The following is an 18,116-nucleotide window of genomic DNA, read 5'->3' as shown; positions in this document are numbered from 1 at the left end:
TGGGGAATTTTTTAAAATTCAATATGAAAATACCTGACTAGACATGAAAGTGTTTTACACTAAATTCTACATAAATCATCAGCAGTACTTTTACTGCAGAAAAGCTGTTCCCCATATTGATCATATGAATGCTGTTATATTGATCAGTATTACTGCTGCTGCGGATGTTTAGGGTTGACCTCATTTGAACTGCTTCATATGGTGTTTAATTTTTGGTAATGCCTCATATTCTATAAAATCATATGTTTGCGGTGGCAAGTGCATCTCTCAATAAACAACTGGCAGTGAGCTTAAAAAAAACAAGTCTACAGCTTGATTTTAAAAACAAAATATATTACATTTATTTATAAAATAACACACACACAGCTGAAGTAAAAGGCCTGAGCAGTGTGTGACACAGACAGTATCCCCATTTATTTACATTTACACAACATCTTCTTTTTTCTTCCAGAAAGCATCAAAAGAGAAGTAATACAACAGAGGATCCAGACAGCAGTTTAAAACAGTAAGACATATCAATGGCTTGACATGGGCACAATCCATAGCCATAGTTATAGGCACAGGTAAGAATATAGCATATAAAATCAAGTTTATGGCAAAAATCAGCATTACATTCATCTTGTTGTTGATTTTTGGAGAGTCACCACTGAGATGTCCGTGTAGAGTCCTAAACACCATAGTGGTGCACACAATATTGACTAACAGCATTGTGACCAATATTACAATCATAAACTGAATAACTCTTAATCGGATTCCTTCCAAAGGACATTTTGCAGATTCGTAAGACTCAAAACAAGTAGGGCGAGTGTGGTTATTCAACTGCTTTAGAAAGTCCACACTCTCTAGGATGTTCATCACCAGCAAAATCACCCAGACGAGTACAGAAGCCTTCCAGGCATTGCACGAGGTTCGAAGATTGCGAGACCTCATAGGATAAACCACAGCCAGCATTCGGTCCACGCTTATGAAGGTGATGAAGGAGGAGCTGGAGCGGATGTTGGTGCGAAAGAACATTGTGATGATGAGGCACACCCCACTGGGCAGAGTCCATTCCCCTGTGGCGTGAAAGTGGATCCTCATGGGCAAAGTGAAGACCAACAGCAGGTCTGAGAGTGCCAGGTTAACCATGAAAACAGCGTTGGGTGATTTGAGGCTGTGCCGGCGAAGAAGAATCCACAGTGAGATCGCATTGAGAGGCAGACCTATCACCATAATTAAGCTAAAGATCCCAGCATAAACCCGGTCTTCTGTTGTCACGTCAGTGATGTTTGATGTGTTCATGATGAGAAAAGAAATCCTTCTGCGTCCTTTACAAAATATTGTAGCCAAGCAGCAAATGTTCCTCTTTGTGCTGGTTATCTGTGTGGAATCAGAATCAGAATCAGTATACTTTATTAATCCCAAAGGAAATTAGGGTTATAGCGGCAGCACGCTAATGGCGCATGCGCACTAACAAAGGAACCTTCTGACCAACTTTACAAAAACATCACATTGGGGAGACATGTCAGAAAGGTAGGCTGATAGGAAAACAACAACGAAAATACATAACATGAGGTAAGAGGAGGAGAAAAAAACTCCACTCAGACTGAGCTCCTAGTGGGAGAACAGTTTGATAACAGAAAAAACACCTCAGCACAAAAAGCACATGACTATCAATACACCATAGAAACACAAGACAAGCAACAGGGGCGGGTAAAGGGTAAGAGAAAGCCGGTGTAGACAGCGCATCCGGTCCTGCAGCATCCTGCCATCTTCCCCGGTAGGGCACAAGCATCGAAGGTGTTGGAAAGGGAGGGGGGATCAGTGTGTGCATATCAGTGTATGTGTGTGTGTGTGTCCAGAGTTCAGCTGAGACAGTGTCTTTTGCCCTGCCAGGCTAAGTAAATGAGGTGAGGTTAGTCTGCGAGGGCACAGGAAACTTTGTGACATGACTCAACATTTGTGGTAACTGACAGAAGTGACACTACATTACAACACAGTTAAGCTAAGCGTAAACCCTGCATCTTGTGTTTACTGTTAGCCCAGAGTGGCTAACTGTTTACAGCTAGCCACTCAAGGCTAAAGGCTATTACACACTGAACGCGAAAAAGGGACACGAAATTAACAATTAATTACGTGCCAGTTGTTTAAATGCCTTACGTGTAAACAATTAACTTTAGTTAGTATAGATTACCACTGTAACTCTAGAGTTAGAGTGGGAGAAAAGACGGGGAGTTCTTTTTGAGAATGAATCAGAGATCACTAGGGATGGGTACCGGTGTCCGGTGCCATCTGACATAAACGGTAGTAACCAGACCGAAAAGCAGCGCACATTTTGGTGCTTTATTTCGGTGCTTTATTTCGGTGCTTTTTTTTTCCTGAGCTGTGATACACTTCTAGCCAATCATTTTACGTTTCCGAGGATAGTAGGCGGGGCCAGGTACGTACGTTCAGTTAGAGCAGAGCTACAGATTAAAAATGTCCAAGGCGAAGCGGTCAAAAGTCTGGCTGTACTTCACAGCAAAATATGCAAACTCAGCAACCTGCAACAAGTGCTTTAAGCTGATACTGTGATACTGTCAAAGGAGGTAACACCAAGAATCCGATTAAACACCTGGCGAAGCATAGCGTTTTTTTTAAAAGCCGAGAAATGCGCCGTATTTGATAGCTTGCTGCGAGACCTCACACCGTGCACGTCGGGTGGGTTGCCAGTTATCGGACCCGGAGCAACATCCCCCAAAAACCCGAAGAATAGAGTCCTGGCCCCTAGCCCTGCCAGTGTAGCAGAAATGATGATGATGATGATGCAGCAGCAGCCGTTCTTCTCTGCATGAGTAGCTTCATGTTGTTCGTGTGTAATTTACGTTGAGTAGGCTAACCACGTTATTACATTAATACATGTAAGGTGAACTAGCAAACATCATCATAGCTACATGCGGCTGTCTTCTTGTTTGATGGCAGATACTCGCTTCACCCTGGCCAAAAAGGCTAAAATGACCAAAGAAAAAGTGGGAAACAGCTAAACATGAGAGGTTTTTGGACAAAGTTTGTGTTTTTTCCATTGTTTAAGCACTGCTTCCAGCCAAGAGTGATGCCATATATGCCCCATAGCTGCAGAAAAGGCACACATTGTTATCTTTTTACAAAAAAACCCAGCTGAACATGAGAGGTTTTTGGACAAAGTTTGTGTTCTCCATTCTTTAAGCACCGGTTCGAGCACCGTTTAAGCACCGGCACCGTTTCAAAAGTACCGATTTGGCACCGGTATCGGATAAAACCTAAACGATACCCATCCCTAGAGATCACAGTATAAAAGTGAAAATAAATATTTCACTTAAGGCCCTGTGAACCACAAAGAAGAGAAAAAAACTAAAAATAGGTTCTTAATAATCCTAAAGGATTCTTGCAGCTTTATTAAAATCTCCAAGAGGGCAGCAGGTCTCTCTACATCTGTGTGTTTGTTAACTGAGAGATTCTATTGTTCCTGAAAATAACCCGTGTTCCAGTTTAGCTCGTTTTCATTTTACACTGGTTAAGTTTTTTTGTTATATCACACACTCCACTCTAACTGCTTCAGATAATAAATGTGCAGATTTCTCATTTTCAACAAGTAGGTGCTTCTACCTGCTAGTATGTCATACTTGACAAAAGACCTCACTGACAGAAAAAAGTTGCTCTCTAGATCATACAAATGCATATACATGTCAACATTGTCTTCAGATAACAAAGTAAATTATACTGATTAAAAGCATTTGCAATGATTTTGAAATATTTTTGAATTTTGAAATAAAAACAGCCCTCTAACTGGACTTGTACCTATGTGTTTCTGTGACATCAAGCTAAGCACACGCTACAGTTTTATCAAAAGGACTGGACTGGACTGGAACATGTCAAATTTTTATTAAGGAACCAGGCTGGTGTAATTAATTCCAGCAGGCTCGTAAGTATAAGAACTACTTGTTTCAGCAGATAAAATTAAAGCGCTTGGAGTTGAGTAACTGAAGTTGCAGTGCAAGTGAAACGAACCTTATGGAAATAATGAATTGAGAATCAGAAATACTTTATTAATCCCGAAGGAAATTATAGGTTGCATCTGGTATTGAGGTATTGAGATTTACCTGACAGAAACATACTTTGTGTTTCCAGAGTATCGTCAGCCCTGCCTTTGGTTTTGGTTTGGCTTTGTTTGCATTAACTAGCTTGACAACATTTAAAACCCTAATTGTAGATAACGAGTATCACAAGGGTTGTTATCAACTTGTAGATCATATCAATCTTCTTCTACGCGAAATGATCCCTATGAGTGACGCCTACGCCAAACCGAGATGTTGTCAGATGATGACGATGAAATCACGATTAAAAACGTGAAAAGAACATAAGAAATGTATCAGTAAAATGCAACATTGTTGCAAATTGAGAGTTAAATATGTTGGCGTGAGAGCTTGCAGAGAATTGAGAATGTGTAGAAAACGTGAACTCATATTTTGAAACTTTCACTTTTTAAGTTAAAACTTAACTCAAAAGTTTGATATTCTCATTGATATTTTCACAAATATACTGAGAGCAGCAAACTTGTTATTTAAATTATACTCATATTTATTTCTTTTTTTTTAACTACTACTACTTAGAACCACAACTCTGACTACAAGTTCTAAAATCAGTGAATATGAGTGCTCTACTATTGCATTAAACATTTCCCCTTCCACACCCTGACCTACTTTCCCTGCTGAAGTGCTGATTTTTGGTTTTAGTTTTGTTATCTATTCTGTCACAAGTTAGCTAACATAACTAATATAAGTCTAATAGCCCAAAACCAACCACATGACATTATGTTCTGTACTGACAGAAAAACACTAAACATGTTTTTAAAACATGAACTTTAAGTGTCTCAGAGTGACGCTGTGAAACTAGTTCATGCATTTATTACTTCTAAGTAAGACTACTGTAATTCATTATTATCAGGATGTCCTAAAAACTCCCTGAAAAGCCTTCAATTAGTCTAAAATGCTGCAGTAAGAGTACTGACAGGGACTAGATAGAGAGAGCATATTTCTCCTTCATTGGCTTCCTGTTAAATCCAGAATTGAATTCAAAATCCTGCTCCTCACATACAGGTCTTAAATAATCAGGCCCCATCTTATCTTAATGACCTTGTAGTACCATATCACCCTATTAGAGCACTTCGCTCTCGCACTGCAGGCCTACTTGTTGCTCCTAGAGTATTTAAGAGTAGAATGGGAAGGAGAGCCTTCAGGCCCCTCTTCAGTGGAACCAGATTCCAGTTTGGATTCGGGAAACAGACACTATCTCTACTTTTAAGATTAGGCTTAAAACTTTCCTTTTTGCTAAAGCATATAGTTAGGGCTGGACCAGGTGACCATAAATCCTCCCTTAGTTATGCTGCAATAGGTTTAGCCTGCTGGGGAATTCCCATGATGCATTGAATATTTCCTTTTCAGTCACCTTTCTCACTCAACATGTGTTAATAGACTTCTCCTCTGAATCACACTTAATTAATCTCTGTCTTTCTTCCATGGCATGTCTTTCATCCTGTCTTGCTTCTCTCACCCCAACTGGTCGCAGCAGATGGCCGCTCCTCCCTGAGCCTGGTTCTGCCGGAGGTTTCTTCCTGTTAAAAGGGAGTTTTTCTTTCCCACTGTCACCAAAGTGCTTGCTCATAGGGGGTCATGTGATTGTTGGGTTTTTCTCTGTATCTATGAAGCGCCTTGAGGCGACTTTTATTGTGATTTGGCGCTATATAAACAAAATTGAATTAAAATTGAATTGAAGTTAGCCAGAGCAGGTACAGTAGCCTATTTTGACAAAGAAGCCCCAACCAAGGTCATAGCAGATGCAAGCCCTGTAGGCTTGGGCGCAGTGCTAATACAAATACAGAACGGAGAAGAGGTACCAGTGTGTTACGTAAGTCGGAGTTTAATAGACTGTGAGCAAATATATTCTCAAATGGAAAGAGAAGCCCTAGCACTGGTATGAGCATGTGAGAGACTACATCCATATGTGTATGTCAGGAAGTTTGACCTCATCACAGAACACATATAGAGATCATATACAGCCAAAGATCTAGACCTTGTGCACGAATAGAAAGATGTACTAAGTACTATGATAAATGGCCTGTATTTATATAGCACTTTACTTGGTCCCTAAGGACCCCAAAGCGCTTTACACATTCAGTCATCCTCCCATTCACACACACATTCACACACTGGTGATGGCAAGCTACATTATAGCCACAGCTGCCCTGGGGCTCACTGACAGAGGCGAGGCTGCTGGACACTGGCGGCACCAGGCCCTCTGGCCACCACCGGTAGGAAACGGGTGAAGTGTCTTGCCCAAGGACACAACGACCGAGACTATCGGAGCTGGGGCTCAAACCGGCAACCTTCCGATTATAAGACAAACTGCCAACTCTTGAGCCACGATCACGCCCTATGAGTATGGTGTAATGACATCTAAAACTGCTGAAAAAGTCATTGACTCTATATATTCAGTAGACATGGGCTACCAGTTACCATTAAATCTGATAACAGCCCACCGTTCAAATCTGAGTTTTTCAGAGAATACTGCGAAACTAATGGAATCAAACATATAAGAACCACACCAAAATTGGCTCAAGCAAAGGGAGAAGTGGAACGTCAAAATGCATCAATGATGAAAAGAATCAGGATCACACAAGCTGACAGCCTTGACTGGAAACGAGAGCTGAGAAAACATGTGACAGATTATCGCAGCATTGAACATCCAACCAAAGGCAAAAGTCCAGCAGAACTCCTGTTCGACTGCAAAATGAGAGGAAAGTTACCGAACACCTGTGAGTCAAAATCAACTGAGTTGGATTTGCGTGACAGAGGAAGATCAAATCAAAATCAAAGATTTCTGCTGATGAACGAAGAGGAGCTGAGTATTCAAAAGTTGACATGGGAGACAGTGCTGGGTCAACAAGACAAAGTGGACAAGTTTACAACACCATTCAACACAATGCCACACAAAATTGTAAGCAGAACTGGAAACCAAGTCATTGTTGAATTGCCAACAGGAGCTCGCTATCACCGGAATACTACACATGTGAAGAAATACAAGACAAATGAGACCAGAGAAGGACAACACGAGCAAGACACAATGAAAGGGAGGAAAGTGAAACAAACACAAAGATTGACACCTTCACGCCAAAACCACAAGAGGGCCCCCAGCGGCCAGAGAGACCAAGTAGATCACAGAGGGCTAAAAAGATACCTGAGAGGTTTCATGATTTTGTGGTTAAATAAACCATAATATGTTAATGTGTAGAGGTAATATAAAATGTACAAGTTTCAAGTTCATATATGTATTTGTCCCTCTTTGGGGTGATACTCCCACTAGGACTTAAATCTGGGACTCCCCACCATTTGACCTTAGAACTGAAGAAGCTTCTCGGATGAGAGGTGAAACGTCTTCAAGCTGCTTGAAGACATTTCACCTCTCATCCGAAAGAAGTCCAGCTGCTTTTCTTTGCAAGCTCCTTTGACTACGATGACCTGGATGACTGAGAACCTTCACAGACATATTCATATATGTATGTATATATGTATATATTAGGGAAAGGAAAGGTACAGGTGTGGTGAGACAGAAAAAATAATTGTCACAAAATAAGACAAGAAAACAATGTTCAGTGTTAAAAAAAGAGAGAAAAAAGAAAACAAAGTTATTAAGGCTAAAGAGGAAAAGGGGGATATCATGTACTGATATGTGGATAATGTCTTAATGTGATGACATTGGAACCGGATGCTGTTGCCCCGGAGAAAGCCTCATTAAGCGGCTAGTTGTCAGATCGACAGTGTTCATTAAAGCAAGAGAAAGATAATGCTTTATATCCTGATTTAATTCAGAGTGCTCCACCTAATTCACTAGTAAGGTGGGCACAGAACAGATGGTATGGAGAAAAAAATTGTGAGACATCAGATTTAAAGGCCTCAGACATCAAAACATCGACAAAAAAAGCATCGCTTTCATTGAAAAATTCTGAATTCTGACTAAAAGGCATCAGACCATACGGTCTCAAAATAAAAGTGCCTCAGAGAGAATCTTCCTGCAGGTGATACTGTTGTCAGTTCTCAGCCCAAATCTAAATACATCATTAATGTCATTAAAAGGGCATCAAAGTGTGTGCCAATTCAGGGTCTGCATCCTTCAAAAGACTTGTCCTTTGCGATCGACGTAGGTCAGGTCCTTCGAAGACGGCAAAGGCCGGAATTTCGAGGCTGTTAAAAGCGACTGGTTTAGCCTACGGCACGCTGTTTTTTGATTATAGAAGGGGTCTACCTTACAATATAAAGCATTTGAGGCCACTGTTGTTTTGATTTGGCGCTATGTATAAAATTGTATTGAAAATTGAATTGAATTGCTCGAGTTGCTTAACACTGCATTTTTTTGACAGAAATGAAGGAGAAATTTTTAATCTCATGTATGTTAAGTATCTGAGGCTGAGCGACCAACGGACTGTAAAAACATTATAATAATAGCTAGAAAATAACAGCTAATGCTCATGTGACTAGTGTCATCTCACTTGTGTAATGAAAATATGATATGTCCAATATTACATTTCTTTTATTACTAAATTAAATTTAAAAATTACAGCAGTAAAATTGAAGTTTCAAATACAGAGCTTCAGTAAATACTCCAACGTGCAATTATTTCTGTTTCATATCACAGACAGTGGATCATGGTATGGTTAGATAATCATATAATCATATAATCATCGTCCCGATACCCAAAAACTCCAACCCATCCCATCTTGCCTCAATGACTACCGCCCAGTAGCACTCACCCCCATCATCACTAAGTGCTTAGAGCAGCTGGTCCTAGCACACTTCAAATCCTGTCTCCCCCCCACCCTGGACCCCCACCAATTCGCATACCGCCAGAACAGGAGCACAGAGGATGCAGTCTCCATCGCACTGCACTCTGTCCTCTCACACCTGGACAACAACAACATCTACGCCAGAATTCTGTTTATAGACTTCAGTTCAGCGTTCAATACAATCCACCCCTCACAACTCATCAGGAAACTGACAGACCTGGGCATCAGTTCCCTCATCTGCAAATGGTTACTGGACTTCCTGACCAACCGCCCCCAACATGTCCGGCTGGATAACCACTGCTCATCTACCATCACAATGAACACCGGTGTACCACAAGGCTGTGTGATGAGCCCTTTCCTCTACTCCCTCTTCACCCACGACTGCAGACCTGCTGATGGTTCCAACACCATCATTAAGTTTGCAGATGACACCACGGTGATTGGCCTCATCAATGACAACGATGAGGCCGCCTACAGGGAGGAGGTGGATCGTCTGGCTGAGTGGTGCGACACAAACAACCTGCTGCTTAACACCGAGAAGACCAAGGAGCTCATCGTGGACTACAGGAGGAATGCTGACCCACATCCACCCATCCACATTAAGGGGATGGCTGTGGAGCGTGTGAGCAGCTTCAAGTTCCTGGGAGTCCACATCTCCGAGGATCTCACCTGGACGACCAACTGCTCCAAGCTGGTCAAGAAGGCTCACCAGCGCCTCTTCTTCTTGAGGACTCTGAGGAAGAACCACCTGTCCTCAGACATCCTGGTGAACTTCTATCGCTGCACCATCGAGAGCATCCTGACCAACTGTATAACAGTCTGGTACGGGAACTGCTCTGCCTCGGACCGGAAGGCGTTGCAGAGGGTCGTGAAAACTGCCCAGCGCATTGCCGGAGCACCACTTCCTGCCATAAAAGACATCTACAGGAAGCGGTGTCTGAAAAGGGCTGGGAAAATCATCAGAGACCCCAGTCACCCATCACATGGACTCTTCACCCTCCTGCCCTCTGGGAGGCGCTACAGGAGCCTCCGGACTAAGACCACCAGGTACCAGAACAGCTTCTTCCCCACAACTGTCAGACTCCTGAACTCTGCCTCCTGACATCTGACCCACGTTAACACATGGACTGAACATACACACACCCACAATGGACAACTGTACCCTCAAACACACAATAATAACATGGACTGAACCACCACTCACAACCACTAGCACTTTATATAGCCTCTGTAGAAACTATCTACACCCTCACTTATCTTAACTGCACTACTGTATAGCTCTGTGTAAATAATCATTCTGTACATTCGATAATCTTTAATCCTACAACTGTTTACAACTTGCATAGTTCCCATTTCTATATAGCTGTATATCCCAGATTCTGTAAAGTTATTTATTTCATATTCTGTATAGTTTTTCATATTTATATCCTGTTCATAGCCTGTACATAGCTTGTACTCACTACAGCCTGTACATACTTATAGTTATAGAATATTCACAACATACTTCATACCGTGTACATTATAACATACCATAATAGACCCATTTCTGGAATATTTGTATTACTACATAAATAAATGGGATACACTGAATACTTACCTCAATACTACCAAGCTTTCTCCTAGGCCGTTACCAGTCTGATGCTCTTTTGTCTGAGACCTTTTAGTCTAACCAAGTTTTGGCTGAAACCTTTTAGTCTGATGCCAGTTAGTCAGATGTCTGATGGGTCTTTTAATGAAACGTGACGCTTTTTTTGTTTGTCGCCTACTTCTGAGACACGTTTAAAAGACAACAAAACACTTAATGAATGCAGCTATTAGTTTGAGTTTTGCAAAACTTTCCTTGCAAGAAGTGTTGCCAAAGTCAAAAGTCAATGTGTGAATTTGTGATTTATGAGGTTGTTGTAAGTAGTAAAAAGGGAAATAAAAATTATTAATATTCAAATCACAAGTTTGCAGCTCTCAGTATATTTGTGAAAGTATCAACCTAGACATTTGTGAATATTTTTTTCAGTAACTGCAAATTAAAATAAAACAAACACACAAGCATGTAAAATATGTTTAAAAGTAAAAGTTTCAAAATAAAAGTTCGCATTTCTTTCTTTCTTTTTTTTATTCTGCAAGCTCCCACATTTTACAAACGTATTTCCCTTCATAGAAATAAGACAAGAGATTACTGCTGCCGTTAGTCTTGGGATTCTCAGACCGGTAAAATAAATATTTTAATTCCAGTTAATTACTTTATCGCTGGATGTGCTACTGTGCTGCGCTTAAAACATGCTATTACCACACATAGTAAATAAACAAATCAGTCAAACGTGGCGCTTCTGGTCGATTTTAAACCGAAAGTCTGAACATAACCTGCTCCTGAGTTATGAGCGTACTCGTCCGAAGGTCTTGCTGGCAGTTTGCGTTTTAACCTAATAGCTATAGTTATTTTTCTTCTTCTTATCATTATTATTATTATTATTTGTTTTGGAAACTTACTAAATTCGTCTAAATGTAGCCTTAATGAAACAACGTCATTTTAAACGCGAAAAAGGCCAATTTGTGCCCATGCAGTCAGAAGCGTGTTTGATAAGACGGATTACAAGCTACAAGAGGGGTTTAAACTAAAGTTTCTGCGCCTAACTGCAGCTTGGACTGTGCTCAGTCAGACAATCTCTTCAAATATACTCTGTAATCTACTTTGCGTATCTTTATTCAGGAAGCCTTCCTTTTTCCTGATCTCCCATACGTAAAAGTGGACCTACGTACCTGCGGGTCCGCAACTCTTCTGCTGTCGCTTTCCAACGACGGAGCCCCCACATCTGTCGGCGTGTTAGACTTACAGGGAAACAGTTGTGTTTTGGGCGTGGCTTTTAGGACATTTCTTTAAACAACATAAACACCAAAAAGTTTTCCAGTTTGACAGGTTGCATTTCCATGCGTAAGACCGCCGCTGGAGTTTAAATTGTGAGACGTTTCCGCCAAACTCCGCATAATAAGGAAAATTGCGCTCCTTTTGCTCCCACTGGACTCTTTAATAATTTTTCTTTGTATCTGACATCAGACATGCCCCATATTTGTACTGCTTTTCTTCTTTTCTTTACAGAGCTTTGTATGCTTGCAGTGCCATTCAAAACGGCAAAACCGAAAATATGGTCAGGACTTTAACGCACTTAGATTGACACGTTTTGCTTGCTTGATCTCAGCAAGCATAACACGTTCTGAGTGGAAGAAATAATACAAAAAATACCGTGGCGACTTCTGCTTTTCTGTTTGTTTGTTTGTTTTGTTTTAATTTCACATAGTTCTACAAGTAAACTAATCAACTAATTCCTATAGTGTGGTAGTGAGGATAAAAATTGAAAACACTGTTGGTGAACTGCAAGAGTAGAATAGATACTTAAATGTGATGCCCTATCTTCTCTTTAACTGCATTTTGTTGCCCTGTACCTGTGACATGTGCAATGACAATAAAGTTGAATTCTATTCTATTCTAATGATGGTGCCCAGAGACAAATTATATTTCATTTAAACTTGCTTTAAACGCTTAGAGGCAAGACTTTGTTTATTTCATTTTGAACTTAATTATGTCAAACTTTGAGAAGTGTTGTTTTATTCTAATTTCATTTTGATTCTCAGCTCGATAATTCCAGAGTTAATTCCTGACATAAAATGTCGGTTTCATTGTGTTAGATGTAATTTAAGCTTAAGAAAAACAAAGAACAACTTTATGAAGAAAAACACAATATTGTGCAGTAATATCAACAGTTGATTTATTGAATTGGAAAACTCACAATTGAGCCATGTAAGAAACAGATTAAAAAAACCTCAGTGAGACAGTTGAAAGCTATTGTTGTGGTGCTGCTCCCAACCTAGCAACAGGGGGGAAGTGGACCCCAGCCACAGCTGTGCCTAGAGGCCAAATCTGCTCTTTACCAATGTCACGTAGTGGGTCACATCCAATAGGGGAGAGGAGGATTTGGTCTTGGTGCATTAACACCTCTCTGGCAACAGGCATCTATAGCCAAATGTCAAAAAATTGTGGTGGAGGCGGTGTGTCGATTGGAGGAAACAGCCATGTATGCCATAGCTGTAGCGCTGGCCAAGCAGGGTTGCTGGATGAATTGGGAGAGTGCTGAAAAGAGGAAACTCCCATGGAGTGAAATCTGTGGAATGGAGGCTCATAGGCTAAGTTTCATCATTCCAGCCACATATGATGTGCTGCCTTCCCCGATAAATCTGCAGCTGTGGTTTGGAAAAGGCCCATCTTGTCCCCAGCAACGCTCAAGCACATCTTGGTTGGTTGCAGGACAAGCCTTACTCACGGCAGATACAGATGGAGACACAACCAGGTCCTCAGGTGTCTAGCTGAGAAAGCTGAGTGCAAGAGGAAATCCATCAAATGGCCTGTATTTGTTAGCGTTTTACTTAGTCCTTAAGGACCCCAAAGCGCTTTATACTACATTCAGTCATTCACACACTGGTGATGGTAAGCTACATAGTAGCCACAGCTGCCCTGGGGCGCACTGACAGAGGCGAGGCTGCTGGACACTGGTGTCACCGGGCCCTCTGACCACCACCAGTAGGCAACGGGTGAAGTGTCTTGCCCAAGGACGCAACAACCGAGACTGTTGGAGCCGGGGCTCGAACCGGGACCTTCCGATTACAAGACGAACTGTCAAACCTTGAGCCACGATCGCCCAACCTTTCGTAAACCAAGAGGAGCGTTAGTATCCATCAACATTTGTCTGGGAGGTATACAAGCCGAGGACTAGCCCTTCAACCCTGGACCTGAGCCTCCTGAAGGTTGCCGGGGATTGGCAGATGCAAGTGGACTGACATCACTTGGGCACCTAAGGCAGTCAGCTCTGCGACCTGTGGTCTAACTCCCAAAAACTTTCATATGTCATTGATCTGACGGTACCGTGGGAGGATGCAATTGAGGACGTGTTTGCGGTATGCCAATTTGGCAGCTGAGGCAGAGGACAGAGGTAGGAAGATCGAGGTGCACCTGGTGGAAGTGGGGTGCAGGGGCTTTGTTGCCAGTACAACAGCAAAACTGCTTAGAGAGTCTGGAGTCAGAGGACGGGCACAACAGCAGGCTATGAGAGAATTAGCTAACACTGCTGAGCGGACCAATCACTGGCTATGGCTAAATAGGGCTGACATCACTTAGGCACCTAAGGCAGTCAGCTAACCGAGAGACACAAGAAGTGAGGCTCTTTAAATATTCAATAGTTAAGTATTACTTTTCGTTTTGCAGTGAATTGATAGAAGAAATTAAATTGTAGAAAATTAAAAAAGAAGAAAGTAGAAGAGAAAAAACAGTTTAACATTAATCAGTGACACACTCCAAGGCCTGATCAACCCTGACAGGGCGTCCTTTGATGAGGGTACACAGCAAATCCAGCATGTCCAAATTAACACTGTCGGATTTGATTTCAACACTATTAAAGTGTCTATATGGGTCCACACCAGAGAGTGTTAATTTAACTCTTTTTGGAGAGTTGGTACGTTAACTCTGATTTAGTGTTAAACACCAAATCTGTCTGGAGTTGATAATTTAACACTTGGTGTTAAGAGTTTATATATTAACTCTCAAAGAGTATTTTAGTTTAACTACGTAAGAGTTATCTTCTAATTCATTCTAAAAAGCGGGAATTTTACTGTTCTGAACTTCTAGAAATTTCTTTTGGAAATAAACATTTACTAAAAAGACGCAATGGTTCTTGAAAAACATTTATTCTGAACTGTGCACCACAATTTCAAAACATTTTCTGAAAGATGTAACAGTGTACATGTTCTCACTTTCATTAGAATTTTGTTTATCAAAAGGTCTGACATAGGTGAGCTGGTAAATGCAAATAACAGCATTCTCATCACTTATTTCTTCAGTACAATATGCATGTCCTTCATTCATCCCTTTGTGGAACTCCAACGCACTTCTGCTCTCCCCCATATTCCATCTTCACAAGCATATCCTGTGTGGAGATTGAATAAAAATTAGTTGACACTAATTAATGGCACAAATAATCCAGTAAACAATTGCAGCACAGTAAAAAAAAAAAAAAGGAATCTTCTTTGAGCCATTTAGGGTTGCCAACCGTCCCTTAAAATACGGAATCGTCCCGTATTTCGAAACAAAAGTACACGTCCCGTATTGAGCTAATAAGGGACGCACTTTGTCCCGTAATACAGTGAGAATCAAAAGTAGTCTATAACTTTTAATGGAATTAACGCTTTGTTTGAAAACATAATTCCCAGCCCCTCTCCTGCTTTGTGACCAATGAGCTGACAGCACACTTATGACAATAAGTGTATGACAATTCAGATTACCGCTCATCTCATTGGTCGAGGAAAGGTCGCTTGCGGAGAAAATACCGGAAGACAACAGATGACCACAACAAGAAGCATGGCCAACAGGGAAACAAACGCCGACACTGCGGTGCAAGTCTCGGACGACAGTACACCTAAAGCTGGGCAGACACTGTGCGATTTTTTCAGTCACGATATTCAGCTCCTGCTCAAACTGCACGATTGACTCGCAGGGTTAGAAGTTGGTAGGTCACGATGCAGGTCTTACACTATACGACCCGATGCTCTGATGCGACCTGAGAGCTCACACTGTGCCTCCATAAAATTAAGGTTATAACAGAAAATCTGTCGCTCGCTCGCTCTCTCTGTCTTTCACTCACACAGACACACCACCACCAACTTTGCTAAATTGCTAATGAAAAACATTTATCAGGCAGCTGTGATTGAGCAGCAGTGTAAATCCAACTATTTTCACGGTTGTTGTGGTCGTGATCATTTTGTGATGCCACATCGAAAAGGCTCGGATGAGCTTTCCAAAGTTCTACAAGTTGTGCCTCCATCGCTTGTGTCCAGATCGCACGCTGCACAGCCGTGCTGCAACGTCTTTTTCACCGACGTTTACGTGTTTGCGCGTGAGCAGTGTGAGCGGCTGTGGTGAGACCCTCACGAGCGATTGATGATCGGGAGCTGGTCGTGAGGTGTTAATCACTTCTCGTTACCCCACGTATACTACACGACGCACGATGAAGGCCAAAATCGGGCCGATCGCCAAAACCGTCGCACGACTCAAAAATCGTCTCAAAATGGGCCAAAAATCGCACAGTGCGAGCCCAGCATTAGAGCAGCAATATTTGTTCCCCTCAGAGAAAGGGAAGAATGGGAAAAGGAAAACACCTGGCTGGAAAACGTTAATATGGGCATGTGCAGTGAATATCAGCGCTATGTGGCCAGAAGTGTGATAATATAATTTATTTTGTGTAATAAACAACTGCAAGGATAGATAGTCATCTATTTGTTGTAATCAATACATAAAAGTAATACATAGGTGAATAATGATGATGAGTTATGATGCGTAATCATGGGAACAAGCGGGTTTACAAACAGGAGCAGCTGATTACCATTAGAAAAGCTGAAATAATACCTCAACTGAAGCCAATTGTACTAAATGCACTAAATGTGCACTGTTACAAGAATATTTTTCTTTCTATTGTTTTCTATTATTTTAAGTTAAGCAGGACAGAGTTCTTTTAAAGAAAGATTTACTTATATTCTCAAAAGTTAAGCATGACAGGCTTCTGTTTAAGAAAGAGACCTGTTTTATTGTGTTAATGTTGTCATTTTGAGCTAAAAATAAATGGCTAAATGATCATTTGTTTCACATGTGTTCATATCACAAAGAATAGAATATGCATCTACTTAAATCAACTTCAAGTCAAATGGTTAAAAAAAATAATTTCACACACAAAAAAAGAGCTAGAAAATTCACCACACTGGGAATGGTGAAGACAACTGGGTTGCCCGGCCCTGGCCACGAGGTGTCCCTTATTTATTTTTCAGGGAGTTGGCAACCCTAGAGCCATTACTTGTGTAAAGTATTTTCCCAGAAGACAAGGACACAGGCAACAGGTAATACTGAACTAAATGCAAACCTCAACCTTTTTAATTTTTACCTAAACCGTGTGCACAAAACTCTGGAGGGATCTATGCTAACGTAGAATCCAGTCAGGACGTCAGCTACTGCTGTTTGCTCGTTTTTTCTTTATGGGCGATCGTTTTCAGGCTTCAAGTAGCACCATTATACCAACATTTCACATTCTAGACATTGTTTTAGGTGTATTTGACCAAAAGTTTGACTGAAAATTCACATGCAAGCTTTTTTCAAGGCTGTGGTATTTGCCCGCAAACAATACCTTTCAGCTAGCTAAAACAGAATATTATGCTATCACCGAGCAACATGGCTAATGCCTTCCACACAGCTTTGTCTCAACTCCAAAGAGCCACAGAAGTAAAAGCTAATAGAAATAATTGAAACAATCTTTGAAAAAATGACTTACCAAGCATGGCAAACAACTCAAATATGTAGAGCAAAATGTTCTGAAACGGCTTCACTTCAGCTTCGATTGGAGCCTATGGTGCTGGGGGCGGAGTCTGTGAATTTACTCTATTGGTGTCATGGCCCCTCTAGGAGTTCAGAGTTAAGAGGTCAAGAGTTAATGTTTCCATTGTAACACCTCCAGATTTGACATAGAAACACTCATTTTTAACACTCGATTTTAACTACTATCATTTTACACCTCAGAGTTACATTAAAAGAATGTGACTCTGCTTAGAGTAAAATTAACTCTACTTTTGCAAGAAGACTATTAACACCAAAACATTTAACACTTTTGAATTTGCTGTGTATCTAGTGATAATGGCTGAAACACCCAATAAATTCAAGGTCCACTACTGATGATTTTAATATAACCAAGATCAGATTTTGAATCCCTAAACCTAACCAAGGAAAGTAAAAAGAAACTAAAAAAAATGGCAGAATAGCTTGTGATAAAAGACCGAAACACCCTGTGAAGTGGAGGCACACAACGATGTATCTCGCAGGTAAAGTTTCCAGGCTGCCTTCCTCATAGTAGCCATCCCTCAAGACTTTCTCCACTTGAAGTAATGCATTGTCAGGGATTGTAACATCTTGCATTTTTATTGAATTCTGCTTAACCACTGAAAAATGCAATCTTTTAAATCATGAAAATGAATATTTATAAACAATTGAGGATAACACAATGCTAATAACATTGATCTAAAAAAATTGTTGTGTGATGGAAATTAATGTGAACGTTAAATTAAATAAAATTAAACAATTAAATAAATAAAGATCTTTAAATAAAGATGTTTTATGCATAATAAAATATTTGTGGGGCTTAAACTGCTATTTTCTACAATTGATATCTGATGATTGTAAAGCTATAACTCTTTAAATCTCTTTCAA

At 40.8% G+C, this 18,116-nt stretch overlaps 1 protein-coding gene and 1 long non-coding RNA gene across 2 annotated transcripts; both read right to left on the bottom strand.

The window, feature by feature from the left end:
* Window positions 1-388: 388 nt before the first annotated feature.
* On the bottom strand, window positions 389-11,678 carry LOC308401174 (lysophosphatidic acid receptor 6-like). Its single transcript, XM_080889296.1, has 2 exons — window positions 11,588-11,678; window positions 389-1,359 (listed from the first exon to the last, which is right to left on the bottom strand). Exon 2 carries the CDS (start codon window positions 1,279-1,281, stop codon window positions 424-426), a length of 858 nt encoding a protein of 285 aa, XP_080745422.1. The 5' UTR covers window positions 1,282-1,359; window positions 11,588-11,678; the 3' UTR covers window positions 389-423.
* A 2,863-nt stretch (window positions 11,679-14,541) lies between these two features.
* LOC308401178 lies at window positions 14,542-17,266 on the bottom strand. The gene is made up of 2 exons (XR_013972478.1): window positions 17,188-17,266; window positions 14,542-14,799 (listed from the first exon to the last, which is right to left on the bottom strand). It is a non-coding gene; the product is annotated as an uncharacterized lncRNA (long non-coding RNA).
* Window positions 17,267-18,116: the final 850 nt, after the last annotated feature.

Source organism: Rhamphochromis sp. 'chilingali' (assembly GCF_963969265.1).
Source record: "Rhamphochromis sp. 'chilingali' genome assembly, chromosome: 8".
NCBI classification, from domain to species: Eukaryota; Metazoa; Chordata; class Actinopteri; order Cichliformes; family Cichlidae; genus Rhamphochromis; species Rhamphochromis sp. 'chilingali'.
The sequence above is the reverse complement of the archived record's forward strand: the minus strand, read 5'-3'. Positions and strand labels throughout refer to the sequence as shown.

Coding starts and splice junctions, on each gene's coding strand:
- LOC308401174 (XM_080889296.1), bottom strand. CDS start 1,281: ATGAACACATCAAACATCACTGACGTGACAACAGAAGACCGGGTTTAT.